General features: G+C 41.1%; 2 protein-coding genes across 6 annotated transcripts in view; one reads left to right on the top strand and one right to left on the bottom strand.

Moving 5' to 3' along the window:
• Positions 1 to 32: 32 nt before the first annotated feature.
• WDR45B (WD repeat domain 45B) lies at positions 33 to 19,542 on the top strand. 2 transcript variants are annotated; one of them, XM_026075772.1, is made up of 10 exons: positions 33 to 255; positions 5,764 to 5,838; positions 9,454 to 9,555; positions 10,271 to 10,358; positions 10,960 to 11,054; positions 13,022 to 13,212; positions 14,761 to 14,846; positions 15,774 to 15,875; positions 16,450 to 16,571; positions 19,456 to 19,542. In XM_026075772.1, exons 1-10 carry the CDS (start codon positions 189 to 191, stop codon positions 19,476 to 19,478), a joined length of 951 nt encoding a protein of 316 aa, XP_025931557.1. In that variant the 5' UTR covers positions 33 to 188; the 3' UTR covers positions 19,479 to 19,542. The 2 variants fall into 2 exon arrangements, with proteins under 2 accessions (XP_025931557.1, XP_025931556.1); XM_026075771.1 differs by lacking the exon at positions 19,456 to 19,542 and adding an exon at positions 16,972 to 18,591.
• Positions 13,091 to 19,865, bottom strand: part of FOXK2 (forkhead box K2) — a 58,312-nt gene continuing 51,537 nt past the window's right edge. The window contains exons 10-12 of one of the 4 annotated variants that reach the window (XR_003255189.1): positions 19,497 to 19,616; positions 16,673 to 16,904; positions 13,091 to 13,176 (exon numbers count right to left, since the gene is read on the bottom strand). Coding sequence is in view for 2 of the 4 variants with exons in the window: in XM_026075767.1 (XP_025931552.1) it covers positions 13,171 to 13,176; positions 19,497 to 19,616 (126 nt within the window). In the remaining 2 variants the exon portion in view is untranslated. The remainder of the gene's footprint in view (positions 13,177 to 16,672; positions 16,905 to 19,496; positions 19,617 to 19,865) is intronic. The other 3 variants (XR_003255190.1, XM_026075767.1, XM_026075770.1) reach the window with 3 other exon arrangements.

Genomic DNA, 19,865 nt, shown 5'->3' with positions numbered 1-19,865 from the left:
CTGGCGGGTGGATGGCGTCTGTGCTCGGCGGCGCGGCCTGGCTGGGTCGGAAGCAGCGGCCGGCCTGCGCGCCGCGGCTCGGCTCGGCTCGGCTCGACTCGGCTCGGGCGGGCTGCCGCGGCGGGGCTGAGTCGGGCGGGCGCCGCCATGGTTTAAAGGGCCGCGGCAGACACGAGCGGGCAGGAGCCATGAACCTGCTCCCGGCTAACCCGCACGGCAACGGGCTGCTCTACGCCGGCTTCAACCAGGACCACGGTGAGGTGGCCGGGCCGGGCCGGGCAGCGCCGGCGGGGCGGCTGGGTGGGGAGCGCCGCCCTAACGGCCCGCGCCGGGGCTTGGCTCGGCTCGGTTCCCCCGGACCGAGCTGGGCCGGACTGGGCCGGGCCGCGGCGGCGGGGCGGGGCGGAGCGGCGGCGGCGGAGGGGCCCGGGCCCGCTGCGGCCTCTGCTGCGGGGCCAGGTGGGGCGGGGGCCGCGCCCGGGCCCCGGCGGCGCCTCTCGCCTCCCCGCTGCCGTGGCCAGCCCGCCGCCGCTGAGGGGGCGCGGGGGGTCTGCTCGCCGCGGGGGCCGCCGCGGAGGCGCTGCTTGGCGCCCGGCTCTTCCCGGCCGCGAGGCGCGGAGCGCGCCCCGGCACTTCGGGGAGCCGCGGAGCGGAGAAGGGGAACAGTGATTTTAACGGGCACCCTTGAATATGCGGTGCCGCAGCACTTGCCAAAAGTTGAGCTGCTTAAAATTGGCCAGCCTTGTGCAGCTGAGTGAGGGAGCCTTAAAACCTATGCTGACAGGGACGGTCTTTTGCAACTTCATTACTGAAAAAAGTAACTTGCAAAACGTCGCTTTCTCACTAGGTACTTTGCATTTGAAACTATTGGTGTAACATTTTTTTTTTGGCTGATTTGCATTCTTCAATGATGGTTAAGACTACTAATCCCACTGACAGACGAGTACGCAATACTAGTCCCTGGATAATTGAAAAACTTTGAAATTGTGTTCTTGATTTTTTTTTTCTTTGTGAGAGAGGGGTTGCACATGCCTCATCTTACTTTTGCAATATAAAAATAGTACTAGTCTTATGAATAAGTGTCATTTTGTGAAATAGCCATAGAAGGCCATGATTTTGTAACGCCCTTTTGTCTTGCCAAATAATACTCTTGCCTAAGACTGTCTCGCAAATTCTGTCCCTGTAGATTGTGGTTCGTTTACCTGTTGCTGGCAAACCAGGATAATCTTAAAGTTGTGTGTAAAAGTGAATTATTCTGCGATTCTGATCTAGCATCTCTAATGGTGTTTTGTCAGCAGTAAATCAAACTGTTAATGAAGTGGGCTTCTTGCTAGCTCTGCTCAAGCTATCCCATTGACTTGAAAACAGYATAATTGACTGTTTCCTTCAGCAACTCTATTTGCACTTGTTTTCATCTTTTGTTTGCAACAGAGATGACAAACAGATTTGCAAGAGTATGCTTTGTTCCAAATCTTCAAGTGTCCATAATGAAGCTGTAGTATTTGATCCCAGCCCTGTGATAGGGCTGGGTTGTAAAGGGAACTTCGTAAGAATGTAGGATTTTGTTCTCCTGCAAACTGCCTTAAGAACCTCGTTTTAGCCTGTAAAACTTGCTGTTTGTTGCAAAGGGATCCTTCACTTCCGTAGCAGAAAACGTAAATTCAATGCTTTTATTGAAGTGTTGCATCCAAAGTACGTTAAGGAATTTATTTCTTGGGAATCTGTACACACTCTGACCTGAGGAGCTTACTTCTAAAAGTATTAAAGTCCTGTCCTAAGTAGCCTGACAAGCCAACTGAATAACAACAAAAACCTTGAACAAAAAGCATGTTTGGTTTTTGTCTGCAAGCCCCTGGAGCTTTTCCTGTTTAGGAGTGATGAATTTTGGCCTGTAGTTAGTAGATTACCCTAATATGGATTTGGGCCTTTTTAAAGCATTCAAGAAAAGGTAATTGTTTAGTTGCTCAAAGAAGAGTAGACAGGAGGAAAAGCTCACTTCTTCCCTGTTGCTACTACCAAAATAGACATATGAGTCGCTTGAGTGCTGAAGCCTAGTAGTGTGGGTGTCTGCCTATATTGTCACAATAACCTAATTTCTCAGTAATTTAAGGCTAGCCAATCCCATGATGATAGGGCGATGGGAGGAATGATCTAATAGGTCTTTTCAGTCTTAACTTCCATGACTGGCAAGTGATAAAGCTAGCATCTGCAGTTTTTCTGGAACGTACTTCCCTTATTCTGGTTTGAGTAATATTACATTTTTATGCTGGGTGCCCTTGTCACTTCTGTAAAAAAAAAAAAAATATATATATATATAGTGGCCCATATTGCAAAATGTTCTCAATTATTTTAAAACAGAATACTCTGGTTTGAACTTCTTAATTTCAAACTGATGTGCTCCTGATTTCAGRCATTCTTCTGATGCTTTCAGAGGGACCTTAAAGCAGAAGGTGCTGTACAGAAATGAATAGACAAAACATCATGATAAATTATCATGCCAGAACATGTATGTGTAAATCATTAAGAAGTTTCTCTTTTGGCATTGCTGTACTCTGTAGCTGGTTTGAGAACTGAGATGTAGACGTGTTTTGGTGTTGAGGCGCTTTGCTTATCCGCTTGATCTCATTTAATGGACTGAAATGCTTAGATACAGGGCCCCACAGATCAGGGTGTTAGTAGGACTCTGGGTTCCTTCATATGGTTTTAGACAAAATCTGCTGTTGTAAGATAGCTGAGCATGCTAGGGACTGCTCCAGCTATGGTAACTGCCTTGGACATCAGTGTTGCYGTTTCTGGATCTTTAGGCCCTAAAGCAAAGCCTGAAAACCTCCTTCATGTCAAGCATGGGCCCTTCAGCTTGTGGCATATTCTAGGATAGTCATTAATTTAGTGTTCCCCCCTCCCCCCCCCTTTTTTTTTTCTTCAGAAAAAAAACAAAACCACTTTGGCTTCACTGGGACTGGGTTGGCAAATAGTAATTTTTTAGTGTAGGAACAAGCACAACTGCAGTTAGGGTAATAATTATTTGGAAATTCAGTTGTACCTAGCACTTAAATGGAAAATTTTAAAAGATACTTGAGTTCTCCTGTCTGTCAGTGGCTTTTTGAYAACATGTCTGTCACCTCATAAAATGAGATGTGAACTTTTAAGGTCTGAATACTTTTGAAGGAAGCGTATCAATTCCCATACTCTTTTATGACAGCCCATTTCCAGCTCTACATTAGAGCTTACAAGTCTTGCTTCTACAGCTGAACTGGCAAACTTGTGATCCCACTGGTAAAGGCTGGGATCAGTCCCTTGGAAAACAGTGTGCTCCAAAACTCTTTCCATAACCTAGAATTGAAAGTGTAGCAGTAATCTTTCTGCACGTTTTTCCTCTCGTTCGGCTCAAAAGTTGCCACAACTAAGAGCTTGGTATCTCTGTCAACAGTGATGGACTGTAATGTGGAATATCACCATTACTCTAATTTCCTCAGTTCTGGTGTATTGTCTTCACTTAAAAATGTAGAATTTTCCCAAGAAATTAAAAGCAGTCTGCATCTTAGTCAGGAGGTTAGCCCTRCAGAAAAGCTCTAGTGGTGCTCCAGGAAATGTCTGCATTTTAGTGCCTTACGGAAGCACTCTGCTCAGATTTGTCATAAGCTGCTGGTATTGACACAAGTAAAATTTTATAGCACTTTTTTAGTATAGCACAGTTTTGGTATGTGTTCCTCTCTCCCGGAAGTGCATTTTTCTGTTGTCAAACTAGCACTTGAAAAATAATTTACATGCTCTTAATTTGCTACAGAATATTGGAAGGGATGCAGTTGTGCCTGTGAATTCCACCCCCCCCCCTCACCTCTTGCACACTGTTTGGCTTAACTGTTGTGCTGAAAGCAGGCATGGATGTATCCATTTTATTGTGTGCGAGTCTTCTGTTAATGAGCGTGTATGAAATAAGAGGCTTTGTTTTGCTTCCTGTTAACACTGAAGGGTGTGGGCATGGGCATAGGTCTTGTAGTAATTTTTCCTTTGTGCARGTAAGGTCAGTGAACAGGAACCCTAAGGATACTTCCAGACATGCACCCCACGCTTGTAAGATACTGTTCGGTAAAGCAGAGCGCATATGTGGTGCAATTAGTTGTTAAGTGGTCCTACTTCAAAAAACACTTTCTTGAAGTATTAAAAAAGAATCTCAAAGTGGCTSTGTTATTTTTAGCCCTCTCTTCTTCCCCTTTGAGACTGTGGAGTTTTTAATAATCCAAATTAATATCGTTGTTGGTCTGTGTCAACATCTAGTGTAGTACATGTTTTTCTGTTATTAGGTCAGAACAGGGATTCCGCGGTGTGTAGGGGTTTTCCTGTATAACAGCTACTGTTGTGATTTGTGAGGAGAAAGATGTCACCAGTCGTATTATTGTTTCTTCTGACATCTTAAATTGCATCAAGATATGAGCAGTGGAGATAAGTGGTGAATGTTGTTCACTTCCTCTTTAGTGAGTGCGTACAATTTTTTTTAAATTGTGCTTTTATTAAACTGATAGGATGCAAACCACACAGAAATGCTTAGCTACCAGCGTTCTGAGATTCACTAACATCTTTCTGATATGCTTGCTGTTAAAGATTTACAGGCCGAACACAAATAGGTGTCAAACTCTTGTGGTTCGAGCTTTCTTGTCAGGTTGAGAGCCGCAGCTCCACAGTAAACCAGTCTCATCTGTAGGAACGATCATGGGTCACGTAGCTCTGAGCAAATGGTTTGAACACCTTGCGTCCAGAGTGAAGACTTCCTTCGCTCCCCCAGCCCATATCTGGATATCAAGTTTGTGAAAAGGATGCGTTTAGACACAGCTCCTCAGGTTTTATTTGGGCTTTTTAAATGGTTGCGGTCATTGCAGTGCGCAAGAATAACACCGGACTCATTTGAATAACTTTGTGTTCCTGTATCTCAAAGAACTTAGACTGGATTTTTGATATGCTGCATATAAATTGTGGAGGAGCTAGCRTTCTGTTGTAGGTCTCTAGCAACAGCAGCTGCTTCTGACTAGTAATTGTTCTCGCTTCACATTGGCATTTCTTTGTGTTACTAACTGTATTCAGTAATTAGTGAGTAAAACAGCAAAAGGATGGGATACTGGTAGTTTGATGGATTCCACTAAAAAGGCATGTGTGTTCTTCTGTCCACAGATATAGCTAAAATTATACTTCTAAAGACACTTTTAATCACTCCCTGTTCTGGACTTAAACTATAGGCATCTAATTAGTGGCCTCTGATGCTAGCAGGCTCTCATTACAGCCTTCTTAAAACCTACCTTTAAGAAGCCCTCTTCTGTGGAAAAGTTAATAATGGTTCATACTTTATAGTCATAATCAGAATGTAAATTCTGGTATATCAAGAAAGGAGGGCTTTTGCTTCGTAGAGATCGTTGGACCATGAAAGCTGAAATGCAGGTTTCCTTCTCCCTAATATTGGGTGACAGAGTACAGATGGGTTGTGAATCGTCCTCTTTTCCTTCCATTGTTTCCTCACCTGTCTGAAAAGAATACTAGGAACTTTCAGCTTGAAATGGAGGTGAGCACAGAGGACAACTTCCCTAAATGGTTTTCACTAGCAGACAAAGCCTGCAAGTGTTCCTCAGATTAAATTTAACAATGGAGCTACTGAGTAATGCTCTCTTAACCCTCTGTCTTAGTTCTTGACTGTTTCTTACAATTACTGTATATATGTTTTTACATACATATATATATATATATATATATATGTACTTATGTCTTTTACTGCAGGTTGCTTTGCATGTGGAATGGAAAATGGATTCCGAGTTTATAATGCAGATCCACTCAAAGAAAAAGAGAAACAAGGTAAAATGCTTTTTTTTTATTATTCCAGGCTAATTCTGTGTTGGAAGCTCAGTCTCCTCATTTCTTCTGTAAGATTCTTGCTTAGCTTTGCCTTTTGCTTTTTTTTGAACCTTTTTTCAAAGCTTTCCAGTTATGGAAGTCTCTGCTGGTCCTAAAAGGAGTATCATTTATGTTAATACCCCCATCAGGTGTTCAGATGCTATTAATTTGCATAAAGGTGGCAGATTATGAAGATGTCAAACCTTTTTGTGGAGACTGAATTGCATTAGCTGTTGCTACAGAAATGTTCATAGTCCTGAGTAAGAGATAAAGTTGTCTGGTTATTCACAGATGGGAGAGGAATTACTTGCTGCAGCAATATGATCTGCCATCAAGAGAAGTTGTACTGTTCTTGTGCAGTAATCTGGAGGATCTAGTACAGTAATACTTGTGCGTTCTTCATGGAGATCTGAACATATGTTTCTTGTACTTGCTCAGAGTATTGCTTGCAAGAGCACTGAGAGTTCAGACCACTTATAGTCTAAACTACATATCCTTTGTGATATGCTTACAGAATTTGGGAGGCTCTCAAGGTTGTAAACCTACTATTATTTCTTGAGAGAGATGACTAGGTGAGAGCTATGTTAACAGGTAAAGTAGGGTTTTGTTTTGTTTTGTTTTTTAATCAGAAAGCAAGCAGAACTGAGTCAAAATAAGGAAAAATGAAATCTTGTCGTGTGGCTCTAATCCTAAATACAGGAGGAAGGCTGCCATGCTAAACAAGTTTCCCAGCGCTTTCAGCCTGCCTTTAGCAATATAACCTGCGGTGATGAACTAGAAAGAAGACTTACAAGAGGCAAAAGCTATTTAAAATAGCAACTCCTATGAAGGCAGATGTGCTCTCACTTTCTAGTGCTGTAAGAGATTTCAGTCACCATTCAGGGGGTCAGTTTGACAAATCATTTTCTGCTCTTAATAGTAAATCTTTCTATGAGCAGCAAGTCTTGGAACTATAATCTGTGACAGTCTGCTAAAAGGACATCATACCCGAACTCTAATCCTGTTGAAGTCATTGTCACACCTCTTCCTTACAATGGCTCTGGATGTGTTTCCGGGGCTCTAGAACGCTACARCAGCGAATAATGAAGTTTCTTGTGAGTCGGATTCCCTTTCCCCTTTGGGTTCTGAACAGTCAGACTATGCAGGATGTGTAAGTGCACAGGGAAGTTTTGTCTCTTTYGTGTATATTTAAACCTGCCTATCAGCTCAGCAGAGACAGTCACAGATGGATCTTGTCTATTTGTTTGACTTCTGTAATTTGGCATTGAACTGAGTCTTAATTGTTATACCCTGGCTTGTATCTCTTATACCCAAGATTCTCATGAAGTCTCCCATCCAAGCATCTCCAGAGTCAGAACTGCTAAAATAATGAGTAAGGTGTTTATTCTAATATAGATTCACAATATATTGCATGTTCTTCAAGTCTCAGGTTATCCATCTTACATGCTTTAAGCCTTTTTATCTTGGTGATAATACCTCTTCATAATGAAATGTGTTACGTTTTGTTTTGTTTTAAAATAAAGTTAGACTTGAGAATGTGGGCAAGTGGGCCTTGCCAAAAAAGGGGGAGAGCGTACTTGCATCTCTGGAATACTTAAGATTATAAAATCTAAATTAGAATTAAAAGCCGACAAAATTATTTAAGGCTTAGTAGCCTCTGATTTAATCGCACATGAGTAGCTGTTGTCAAATCCTCTGGGCTAGTGTTTGTGCTAAAAACTGCAAACATGCGTGCTTTCTGTACCAGATTGATGTCTATGATGATACACTTATAGATGAGAAACCATCATAGATACCATTCTATTTTAAGTATGCTTAAGTGCGTACCTTCCATAAAGAATCCTTACCTCTACAGTCTTCCTCTTTTTTGAGTGAGAGAATTTCTTGTAAGTATTGGAAAAGAAATGGAGTTGAGGGGGGGGGATCTGGTAGAGAAAGGGATAGTGGCCAAATACAGTTGTTCAGGAATGGAACTCAGCAGTCAAAAGTGGTGTTGAAGAAACCACACAGACTTGTAGGAAACCCAAGGCTCTWCTCCTCCAACATGAACATCTTTCCGGTCATTTATCTTCAGCATTGTATGGTCAAGTCCAAACATAGATTCCTTATCCAGAAAGACTGTAGTGCTTAATGTCTAACTAAATCTCTCTTCCTCTTATCCTTGATGCATATGTCTAAATCTTTCCTTTGTAGTAGTACTCCTCACCTCCTCAAACATTTTTGCTATTCTTTCCCATCCCTATTCCTGGCAGTAGGTCTCTTTTGTTTCCTTATGAGATTTCAACCTTCCTTCTAGCTTTGAAATAGTTTCCTAGTTTCCTCTTTCTTGCTGGAACCTGCCAGCGTGTGGCGATATTGAACAATTTCTTGAAGGAGAGATTGTCTTTTACCCAGATCATGTATCCTGAAGGCCACGGTTGTGGCCTCTCATCCTCCTGCTTCAGTTCCCTCTCCTGAGCGGAATGCCAAGCTTCCCTCTAAGTTATGTAAACAAAACCAGAACCCCCAGCCAGATGTCATCGAATAGAAGAATTCTTTCATTGTAAAATCCCCTGGTTGATACTTTGTCCTTCCATTTGCACCRCAGCCTAACATCTTATCTTACTCCCTCTGCAGCTGAAATTCTTCAGCCAAACAAAACAAAACAGAAGAAACGCAACCCTTTACCTTGCACTGTAATTGAGAAACTTTCTGCACCAGCTGGGCTGTTTGCTTTCACTGCGTTCCCTGCATTATGTAAAGCTTGAGTGGATACTCTCTGGAGCTGGACCATACCTCTCTTATTCTAGCAGCTACGGGTATTCTCCAGAGAATAGAACTAGAGATTCTGTTACGCATATGTGCATTTTGCCTTCTTTTGTCAAATTCCACGTCCATAAAGACAAATTCCTGTGCGTTTTGCCTTCTTCTGTCAAATGTACTAAGTCTACAAAGACAAATCCCCTTGCAAAGAAAAGAAAAAAGCTCATGACTAATGAATAACATTGGTGTTTTTCCAGTTGCATAGCATTAACATTATAGAGCAACACAGGACTTCCAAAATGTGTGTTTGAGGGGAATTAGTTGGGGAAAGAATTTGAATTAACCTGTCAGTCTTTCTAAATGTATTTATAAAACCACTGCATAATAGAAATGAACAAGCTACCGTGATGATATTCGCTGACTTCTTTGTCTGCAATATGTCTTGAAAATCTTGCAGTGTCTTTTTCCTACATATTTTCATGTGTATATAAGTAAGGCCTCTCCTATCTTTGCCACAAAAGCAGCCATCTTCATTGCTAAGAAGAACAAAGCAACTTTGTTGAGAATCCTGATCTTAAAAAAAACRAAAACATCTTTTTAGTCGTGTGGTTTTGGTGCAACACAGATTTCCCTGGTCTGTCCCCCCAGCTCTTAAGAGGATACTCTGTTTTGAGGTCAGCCAGTGTAGAAAAGGGGTCTGTCTTCATTATTCTTGGGTACCTGAGAGATGTCCTGGACATACTCAAACTTCTTTTGTTAACACTCGATTAAAAAAATTCAAAGGCACCTTAACAGTTTGTGAATTTATTTTAAATAAACACATTTGTCTTCCAGAATTTCTAGAAGGTGGTGTTGGCCATGTTGAAATGTTGTTTCGTTGCAACTACTTGGCATTAGTAGGTGGMGGAAAAAAGCCGAAGTACCCACCCAACAAAGGTACTGTCTTGAATCTCAAGGAATAGATCTTGTAAGTGGGTGTCTTACTGTTTTTTGTCAAACTGCCAAAAGAACTTCCAAACCAAATGCCTTGAGCTGGGGCCTGGTATTCTGAAGTTGGATGGAGGGATGTCGCAGCAGGTCTAAGTAAATGTGTAAATGTGGTGAAACAAGTTGCATTACTGCTATCGCAGTATTAACAGGCAGTCATCTGCAACGACCAGTCTCTCAGACCGAAACCGTCACCAGTGAAATCTGTACTTTTCGCAGTCAGCTTTACAGAGTCTATGGCTCAGCAGCTTGAAGGGGAAAAAAAGGTCCCTGGTGGGCAAGCTTTTTAGGAAAATTTGTTACTCTTTTTCTGGCTGCTGCTTTATTTCTTCAATAGCCAACCCTTAGAACAACAAAAAAAGCTAATTGTCTGTATAAATATATATTTTTATATAATCATATTTTCTGTTTAGAGTTTACCAGCTCCTGCCTGCAAGAGTTGTAGCAAGAAAGAATGGGTTGATATATAGTAGCTAAATATATATGATATGATATGTTATATAGTGGCTTCTGGTTAGTAGAATAGCAATGTATAATTGTTTAGCTATCGGATRCACCTCTTAATTGGTCTTCCCAGAACCTAGAAATTGTTATAATGGAGATACTGTAGATCTGCCTTGTAGATATGCCTTGATGATGTAATGCAATCTCTGTGCTGTTCTAGTAATGATCTGGGATGACCTGAAAAAGAAGACTGTCATTGAGATAGAATTTTCTACAGAAGTCAAAGCAGTTAAACTGCGGAGAGATAGGTAGGTACAACAAAGTTGTTCCAAACGCGTGACTTTGTTTGCCGTGTGCACTGTTCTTACACGCTTCCAGCTATCTGCAGAAGAAAAAGACTGTTTGAACACTTAGATTTAATTGCTGATGTTCTTTATCTAAAACAGGCTTTTGGGGTAAGTGTTAAGTGGTATACACTTGAGCTGTGATCTGTTAACGGTATCTGAAACCTTGATGAAAAGCCTTTAAGACATTTTATGACTGCCTAATGAGGGGAAATGTTCTCACCTGGCTATTGTTGACGGTGTTTTTCTATGTATGGAGTGTGGAGGGAATTCAAGTGGATCTCTGGAGTAAGAACRTGTGTCTGCATCTGATAGCAGCTGGAGTGCGTGTGTGGCCGGGGGGTGGTTCTGCTGTCATAGCTTTGGATAAAAGTGTTTTGCAGGCTCAAAGTTGTCTGTTTTTTTTTTTGTTTGGTTGGGTTTTTTGCAAAGCCTGTAGAGCAAAAAAATGAATATAGCCAGAAAATCTGTTGAAAGCCTTTGTAGAGCTGAGTTAATACATATGTCCCTATTTTACCCCACTCCTGACTGCAAAGTCATAGGAACTTCTCTTTGTGTATTTCAGAATTGTGGTAGTTCTGGACTCAATGATTAAAGTTTTCACATTCACACACAATCCCCACCAGTTGCATGTCTTTGAAACCTGCTACAACCCTAAAGGTTAGTTGTATGGGTGGGAGGGCATGGAAACATTTTTACTCTGCTTTTGTCATGCTATTTATCTTCAGATTCCTGAATCTGTTTTGTTTAGTAAGTCATTAAAACAGTTTACTTACAGCATTATAGCCATGCTCTTTGGAGATGCTTCTGTGTTTATAAAATGGTTATTAAAATGTATTCATACTTGACCCAGAAAAGCTTTTTGCATGTACTCTATTATATTATAGGTTTAATTTCTATAAGAAAATTAAATTAAAAGAAATTATACAGAAATTAAAAGAAATTATACACACTCTTCTGTAAAGAGCCTGTAAACCTAGTGTATTTTGTGTTGAAAGCTTAATTATCAAGGCAAACCCTATTAAAGTGCCTCATTCCTCCCTTTTTCTATTCTGATAGTATTGTTTAGAGAACTAGTCTCTACCATGTCGAAAAGAGCCTAATCAGCAAACAGGTATTGTTCTTTTTAAATAGTAAGGTATGGCTTTGTCTTTTGTTGAAACGAGCATAACCTGAAATATCAAAGGTAACTAAAGATAGCATACCCTGAATGAAGCTGAGCACTAGTGCCAGAGCCTAAATACTGTCCAGTCCAGTGATGCCAGCGACAGGGTGGGCGTGGGAGGGGTAGGGTTTGGGCTTGGCTTTGACCTGAGGAAACAGTTGATTGCAAGACTGGCTTGTTGAGAGGCGCTTTCTGGCAGAAGATCCTTGAGAATGGAGAGATGAGCACAATCCCAGGTCAGCTGTGCTCTTAAGACTAGTTGTGTAAGKGAAGGTCTAAAACTAGAGGGGTGTAACGGTGACTGTGTGAGTATCTGCATCCGGGCACATCTGAGGCCCTGTTACCAAGACAGTCGGGTCTCAAAGCATGTGGCTACAAGGGGAAGTTGAGGGAGCTGGGTGTGCTTAGTCATGCAAAGAGGAGACTTGAAGGGCTGTTAGCTAGCAGCCTACAGCTACTTGAAGGACAGTTACAAAAATGATGGAGCCAAACTCTTTTTTTGGTAGTACCAGACAGTATGACAAGGGGTATTGGCCATGCATGGTATCTTGGGAGGGTCAGCTTGGACATCAGGAAGATGTTTTTTCCACTAGGAGGTTAGTGCAGTGCTGGACCAGGTTACTTGGGCCTGGAATTGCCATCTTTGAAGGTTTTCAAGACTGTTAAACCATGGCTGCTCAGATACAGTGCTGGCAGCAGGACTAAATAACCTTCCAACCAACACTTCTGTGACTATGAAAAGCCCCCAGAAGCTAAAACAAAATCTAACCCTTCACATACTTAACACCTCAAATTCAGATGAGCTTTCACTTACTCCAGAAACATGATTTAAACTATAGTAGAGTTGGTGCCTGTTGGGGAGGAAGAGGGGAAGCAAACCTGGAATTGCTGGCTGCACTGTGTGCGGTACAGCCTAGATGCTGATTCAGCACACTGACTTACAGGCTGGTAGCCAGATGCTAAAGTAAAGCAGAAATTTGTCAGTTCTTTCTTGTGACAGCCACACGTTGTTCTGCAAGCTGTGGACAGGGGTTGCAGGAATTCACTCAGCATCAGCAGAACATTTGGAAGAGATGTGGTGATTCACATAAAATAGTTTGAAAAAGTTGAGAAGAAAAAAGTCTAGCGGAAAAAGAAACAAAATGCAAGTGCCACAAAAACCAGGTTCAAACATGAACTAAGTTTTACAAACAGGAAACCAAGATGTCACTTACTATAAACTCTTCGCCCTTTTGGAGTGGCTGAGGAGCTTTTTTTAATTATTTTTATTTATTTACTTTATTTATGGATGGATCGCACTTTGGGATACTGAAACAACTATTTAAAATTAATTCTGATTAACATGTATTTTTATTTGTTTTGAAATAATTGAAAGATATTTTAGAAATCTATGCTTGAGAATTTTATTAGTTTATGGAAACTAATTACACAGTTGTTCTTATTCTCATCTTATTTATTTTAGGTCTCTGCGTCCTTTGTCCAAATAGTAATAATTCTCTCCTTGCATTTCCTGGAACACATACGGGGCATGTGCAGATAGTGGATCTGGCTAATACAGAAAAGCCTCCTGTAGACATACCAGCTCATGAAGGCATCTTGAGCTGTATAGCTTTAAACCTGCAGGGAACAAGAATTGCAACAGCATCAGAAAAAGTAAGCATAATATCCTCTTACCTCTGGTCCACTATGTATTCTAGTGTAATAGCTACTTTTAAAATAGGGAGCCACATCCCTTTTGTAGGGACACCACAGAACTGATTAACTGGAAAACCTGTTGTTGACACATGCATGCTGCCTTTCTTCATCTTTACTGCTTCTTTAGGATACCCAAACAGCAGTGCAAATGCAGTCCCTGAGGAGGTAGGGCAGGGTGTATGTTTTAGCTGATTTTGGCTGTGACTCTTCAGTGACATGTGAATGACATCTGGCCTAAGGAGTTCACGTATTTCATATAGCTGACTTGCTGCCTCATGGTTTCTGCCTGTCTTGAATCAAGAACAGGGTTTATTCACTACAAGTAGCAATTCTTAATTGCCTCTTATTATASTCTTTCAATAAATAAATACCTATGCTCTGTTCTTTCACCTTTATTACAGTTTATGCTTAAACTAACTTTAAAATCACTGGTTAAAAAAAATTCCTCCAAATAGGTCTGTCATACTAAAGGACGTGAGTTTTGCTCTGCCTCTAATTTCTGTTACAGCCTGGGGAGGGGTATGTGCGTGTGTACTGCCTCCCTTTTTCTCATATGTACGTCGCAGGTATCTGCACAGAGTGTAAGCAGTTAAAAGATTCTTGGACTATTTACCAAACTTCATATGATCTTAAGTTACACGGGGCTACGTACAGACAAAAAACTGAAGTTGCTGCATAGTACAGATCACTTTGGACTAGACTGATGCAGAAAGYTGTAGAAAGAATGCAAAGCAAGTAGTAAACCTGCCTTCTCCATATGAACTTTAGTGAAGTCTGGTAGTGAGCTTCATCTTCCAAAGGATGGTCAAGTAGATGGGTATGAGGTTATCTGAGTACTTTCTACCTTCTTTCACTCAACTGAAATGAGTTGTTTGGTCTTTTTTTTTCCAAAGACAAGCTAAATGAATCCAACCAGTGTCTCTTTAGAGTAGTTTCTACTGCAAATCCAATAGATCAAAAATCTTGAAAAAGGAAAAGCAGTCATAGTCTCTCAATTACTTGGCTCAATTACTGTAGTTTGAAACAAAGCTCTTAAAACTGCAAACTCTTTTTGCAAAATAGAATAACAACCCTCTGGATGGTGCTGAATTTGTATTAGGAGGGACTCCTTTTATTTGCCTAGAGAATACATTCAAACACAATTTGCAAATTGAAATAAGAGGACAGTCTACTTTAATGCAAACTAATACCAGGGCTGCACTGATGCTTTAGAATGCAACTTGGAKAAAACTTCTTACGGTAGTTGAGTAGTTATGTACCAAAGTTGTATACCAAAGCACTGTAACACTGTGGTGATATGAGCAAGAAAAAAAAAAATCGATATTCTTCCCCACAATTAAGAGGCGGTTCTCTCAAATCTACAGAGATACACAATATATTGGATTTAGTTTTTATCTAGGGCTATGCTAGTTAGGTAAGAGGTTTTTGGGATGGTGTTCACAGATGTAAACACAGCTGTCCAAACAGTCTTCTCTTTCCTAATGTAATGCTTGATTCCTTCTTAAGGGGACCCTCATAAGAATATTTGATACTTCATCAGGGCATTTAATCCAGGAGCTACGAAGAGGATCACAGGCAGCCAATATATACTGGTATGTTTAATTGCTTGTCTTATGGATTTAGTATTGTTGTGCTTAGATGACCTTTGTTTTTTAAACAACACCCAAGCATCCCCTTCAAAAAGCAAAGGAGTGTTAGGCTGCCACAGGCACAAAGCAGAACTCTCCTGGCAGTTGGAGTTCCTACACTGGGCGCAGGGATCCTCCTTCTTCAGTGGTGGTGAAGGGCGAAAGCAGTAGCTGATGGCTATATGAAACAGGTTATCCAGGGGCTGGGACAAAATACAAGTTTTCATAGGGCTATTTCCTCCCTTCATAGGATAAGCTTTTGATGGGTGGATACTTGGACTTCAGACTGAAATATGGGAAGGCAATGATGCAATTCTCTCGGCACTGCCCAGAGAAACTAGGATGAGTGCCTGGGGCAAGAAGATCGTGAAAGTAGAGCTTTATTTTAACACAGTGCTGCTCTACATGTTAGATCCAAAGGCAGAAGTATGACTGTAATCCACTGCTTGTAGCAGTCTTCCAGGAGTGGGGAGACTTGCATTCTTCTATGTAGCACCATCCTTTGGGGTAGGAGCGTTGTGCATTTTATCTAATACCTGTCTACACCTTTGAGCAGAGATCATACATTTTCCTTCTGCAAAAATGGTAGGATGGACACACAAATAGTGTCCATCCCAGGACAGCCTGTTGCTTGGCTCTTAGGGCCCTTCTGATAAATCAGGTCTTCTACGTTCTGAATGTGCGCGCTCACCTTTGCAGGGGGGTGTTAATCCCTGTCAACAAACACTGAATTGGGGGAGCTATATCTCAACTGGGCAGGGAATGAGCTATTAACACCTTACCTGCCAAGGTGACAGCTGTTCTAGGCACTTGCAGAAGCGGAATTGTAAGCTGCACGGGGAAACTGCTATGTTTCAGCAGAAATACTACAACTGTCTGTATTCTCTACAGCATTAACTTCAATCAGGATGCTTCCCTAATCTGTGTATCCAGTGACCACGGCACAGTACATATTTTTGCTGCAGAAGACCCCAAAAGAAATAAACAGTCAAGGTAGGGTTTGGGCCATTCTGAAGCCTGTATGGGGAAGATAGATACTGTTCCTTACCCATGCAACATTTTAAAGCATTAGTCTTGTCACTCACTGGCTCTTTGAGCAATAGCAGCAACTAATACCTAAACTGCCTGAACTGATAAAAGTAATCTGCTCTGCTGCTTGAATAAGTAGTGCAGATTTAAGACTTTAGCAGCTGTCAAGTTTCTGTTCAACCTTCTGGAGTTATGGGATTTTTCCAGCAGAAGGTTAGCGATCCCCACCCTGATGCCTGAGGTCGGTGTTGTCAGCATGAGCATACTTGTGGCCAATTTACATATAGCAATCTACTAACAATTGATCCTTTTTGTAGTTTTGTAGTCCCTTAAAAATACAGGAAGCTAGAATGGCAGTTGTATGATCTCCCTCCCCTAGAATTGTGGGTATTATTGATACTCAGCTCAAGAAAATAAAAAGCTACTCAATAGTAGCAGTTAGTGTGAACCCTGTGACTTGTTCAAACTTGCCAGCAGTTCTAAATTAACTTAGTCAGTATCTTACTAAGCTGTTATACTTTTTTTTTTTCCCTTTCAGTTTGGCCTCTGCCAGCTTTCTACCCAAATACTTCAGCTCCAAATGGAGTTTTTCCAAATTTCAGGTTCCCTCAGGCTCTCCGTGCATTTGTGCCTTTGGAACAGAGCCAAATGCTGTCATAGGTAAGTAATGGAGGCTTTCCCAGGTTCTGTCTGGAAAAGCAGGTTTTGAACTACACTTGCTTTGAGCTGGAGGAATGYTCAGATAAGACAAGGTCACATACCTGTGTCAGCCATGAACACGAGCTATCACTGCTGAACAGTGCAAGGGAATAAGATTAGTCCATGCTGAGGCGGGAAGTAAGCAAGCCTGCATGCAGCACTAGCCTCGCTGATTGCTGCTGTCTTAACTAGCAGACAATGCAAGAAGACTGATTTTTAGCTCAGACGTTCCCAATTCTTCCAGAACACATCTGTGTATGTCTTATTGGCTTGAACGGTCAGTTTAAGTTATAGCTGTAGTAACAGAGAGAACAGTACCTCTTAAACAGCTGAACTTAAAAGGATTTTGTTTTTGTTTCAGCAATATGTGCAGATGGCAGCTACTACAAGTTCTTATTCAACCAAAAAGGGGAATGCTCAAGGGATGTCTATGCTCAGTTTCTAGAAATGACTGATGACAAGCTTTGACTGAGTTGAGGGAGTGCATGGGTCACAGTACTGCCTTGGCTATTCTGCATCTTTGGAAGGACAGTATATGAATGTCCAATACTGATCAAGAAGTTTAGCAGACCTCACTGAGAAGCCTGGCCCAACATGATCAGAACAAGCTCTGAAGTAGTGGACTACATATGTTTATTCTCATTTCTGCAAGCATTCATCATTAAAATCTCTTTGGGTTACTGTCATCAACTCACGTTTTCAAGACATGGCTTTCAACAAGCTTGTGCCTATTGGGTTTCTCTTAATCTAAACTGTGAAATGACTTTAGGTTAAACATGAGTGCCTGCCACACTAAAAGATCTGCAGGGGGCTGTACATATGTCAGGACTAGCCTTAGAAAAAGGGATATGAGAACAGAAGACTTTAGGCATTGTTTTACTTCCACTGAGCTGCTGGGAGAGAGAGGAATATACAAATCATAATCAGCTAAATCCAGCAGCCTGGCTAGGAACAGGAGTACTGCTTTTCCCCCTGAACACATCCTGGTGTAACAGAGGAGAAGAGATGACAAGCATATAGCCATAGAGAACTRTAGCTTGAGCCATGCTTGTCCTCTGATCTGGTGTGTAGGGTTCAGTGGCGGTAGCCCTGTGGCTGCAGACTGCTGCTCATATACACACACACACTGATGTTGGTTAAGTTGAATGATCAGGTTAAGCTGAATGATCAACACTAATTGTCAAAGGTGCCAAACTGTATATAGTAGATGAAGGCACATTTAGGCACTTGCAGACCTAACTAACCACTACTCAGTGTACGAAGTAAGCACACAGGATACTTTAGCAAATGGGACTTCTGTATTTGAAAAGAGGTGTGATTTCTTCTGTAATGAAACAGCCATTCCAGGTTTAAAAGCCACCCTCGGTACTAGTGTGACAACTGTAGCAACTGCTTCAAAAATTGCTGTGCTTCAACTGGAAGACTTGACAGGCCACTTACCCATCCAGCACAATAAGTGAGCTAGGTGGCAGGAAGTGTATACTCTTCTGCACTGGCTTTAAACTCGCAAACTTTTTTCTTTGAAGCGTTGCATACTAAGTATTGTTGGTCTAGGAGCAGTTAGGTTAGGTTCAACTGACTGACTTGTAAACTTTCTTTCTCAAAATTGTTTTATGGCAATTAGTATTTACTGCTGAACTAAGGCACAAGATACTAAACTAGAAACTGAAATAGACACAAGCTCTCCGTTAATCGCACTAAAGACCTGGGGGAGGGAAGTCTTGCTCTTTGGAAACTTAATTTCACAGATGCTTCAAATCTGACATCCCAGTTCACTCCAAGATGGTTTAGCTGCAAACTCTCTAAATTTGACAAGTTTCTTTTAGTGTCACATAACATACTAAGGACTAACTTCTACGCAGATTTTGATGTCAAGTTTGCATGTTGCTTTTATGTGTACTTAATCACAGAAATTGTTTTGCACACTTATTTGTAATATGTTATTTCTTTTAAATAAAAGTGACTAATTTTGCTGTATTCACTTAAGCAGTAGCTTAATCACAGGATCACAAACAAAATTCCTACTTTCATAGGTTTTAGGTTCATAGGTTTTTAGCTACATCACTGAGTAAATAGTGGTGGCCATTGAAGGAAGGAAACAGATTCCTGCTGACAGTGGCATGTTAATGGCATGTTAACATAGAACATGAAGTGAACAAATTACTACTTGGAACACAGATATTTGTACCAAAAAGAGACTATTTCAGCCAGTCAAACTTCTGCATACTGCATTTGTCCTGAGTATCCAACTGTAGTTCAGCACTGTTTACTGTACTATTCACGATAGCAGCTGTTGTTTTCAGAACAGCTGTATTAGGAAGAAAACAACCAACTGGAAACTGCAATCTCACAGTAGAAGCATGTATGCAGGAAGGTGTCAGAAACCACTCTCTAAGAATGATTTATAATCCTTTTCCTCTGCTGCAAGAAAATCTGGTGCAGAATTGCAAGCTGTTTATGATCCAGTCAGCTGCACTCACTTTAAATAGCAAAGCAACTGCTTTAACTAAAACATCAAACCTTCTGCACATTGCTTTGGAGGTTTTACATTTCTTAATCTGCTGCAGCACCAGCCCCATCTGCTTCCATTAAAGCTACTGTATAGTTTATCAGAGAGTTTGAACATATTTCTTACTTGAGAAACGCTATTCTGAATTTACAAAGCTTCCCCTGAACACCTGTCCTAGTGTGACGATAAGTATGAAAGTACACTAACCACACACCCAAGTATTTGCTATACTAATAAAGGATTGCCACATCCTTAACACACACCTAAATATATTTATCTCAAATTTCTTCTTGTTGTACTAGTTGCAAGTCATTAAGTATATAAGCTATTTTACAGGAAACAGGTTGAAAAGTAGTTGAAAGAATGAATCTTCCCACCTGCTGTAGGCTCCAGGCTGCTCTGCCAGTACTTCCTCTTCGAGTCACTCTGCTGTACTGCATCATGCAGGTAATGTTAACCAAAATTTGCATTAAGTAGGATATTGGATAAACATAGCTCTACAACCAAATGTAACAGTACTTTAATTAGTCACTTTTGAGAAAAATACACAATACTTTAAGTAGTAGTAGTAGTTAATCAATGTATCCACAGTGTTGATTTATTTATGATACTACATGCTTCAAGTTTCCAGTTACACTGTGAAGCTCAGAACTAAGATGGGCAACAGTATATTCACCTGCTCGTGTGATATACAACAGTAATAGTCACCCACCTTTTGGGCTGTATACAAACACACACTTCTCCTC

Source organism: Apteryx rowi, unplaced genomic scaffold, assembly GCF_003343035.1.
Source record: "Apteryx rowi isolate R43461 unplaced genomic scaffold, aptRow1 scaffold_41, whole genome shotgun sequence".
NCBI classification, from domain to species: domain Eukaryota; kingdom Metazoa; phylum Chordata; class Aves; order Apterygiformes; family Apterygidae; genus Apteryx; species Apteryx rowi.
This window is presented reverse-complemented; position numbering and strand designations above follow the sequence as displayed.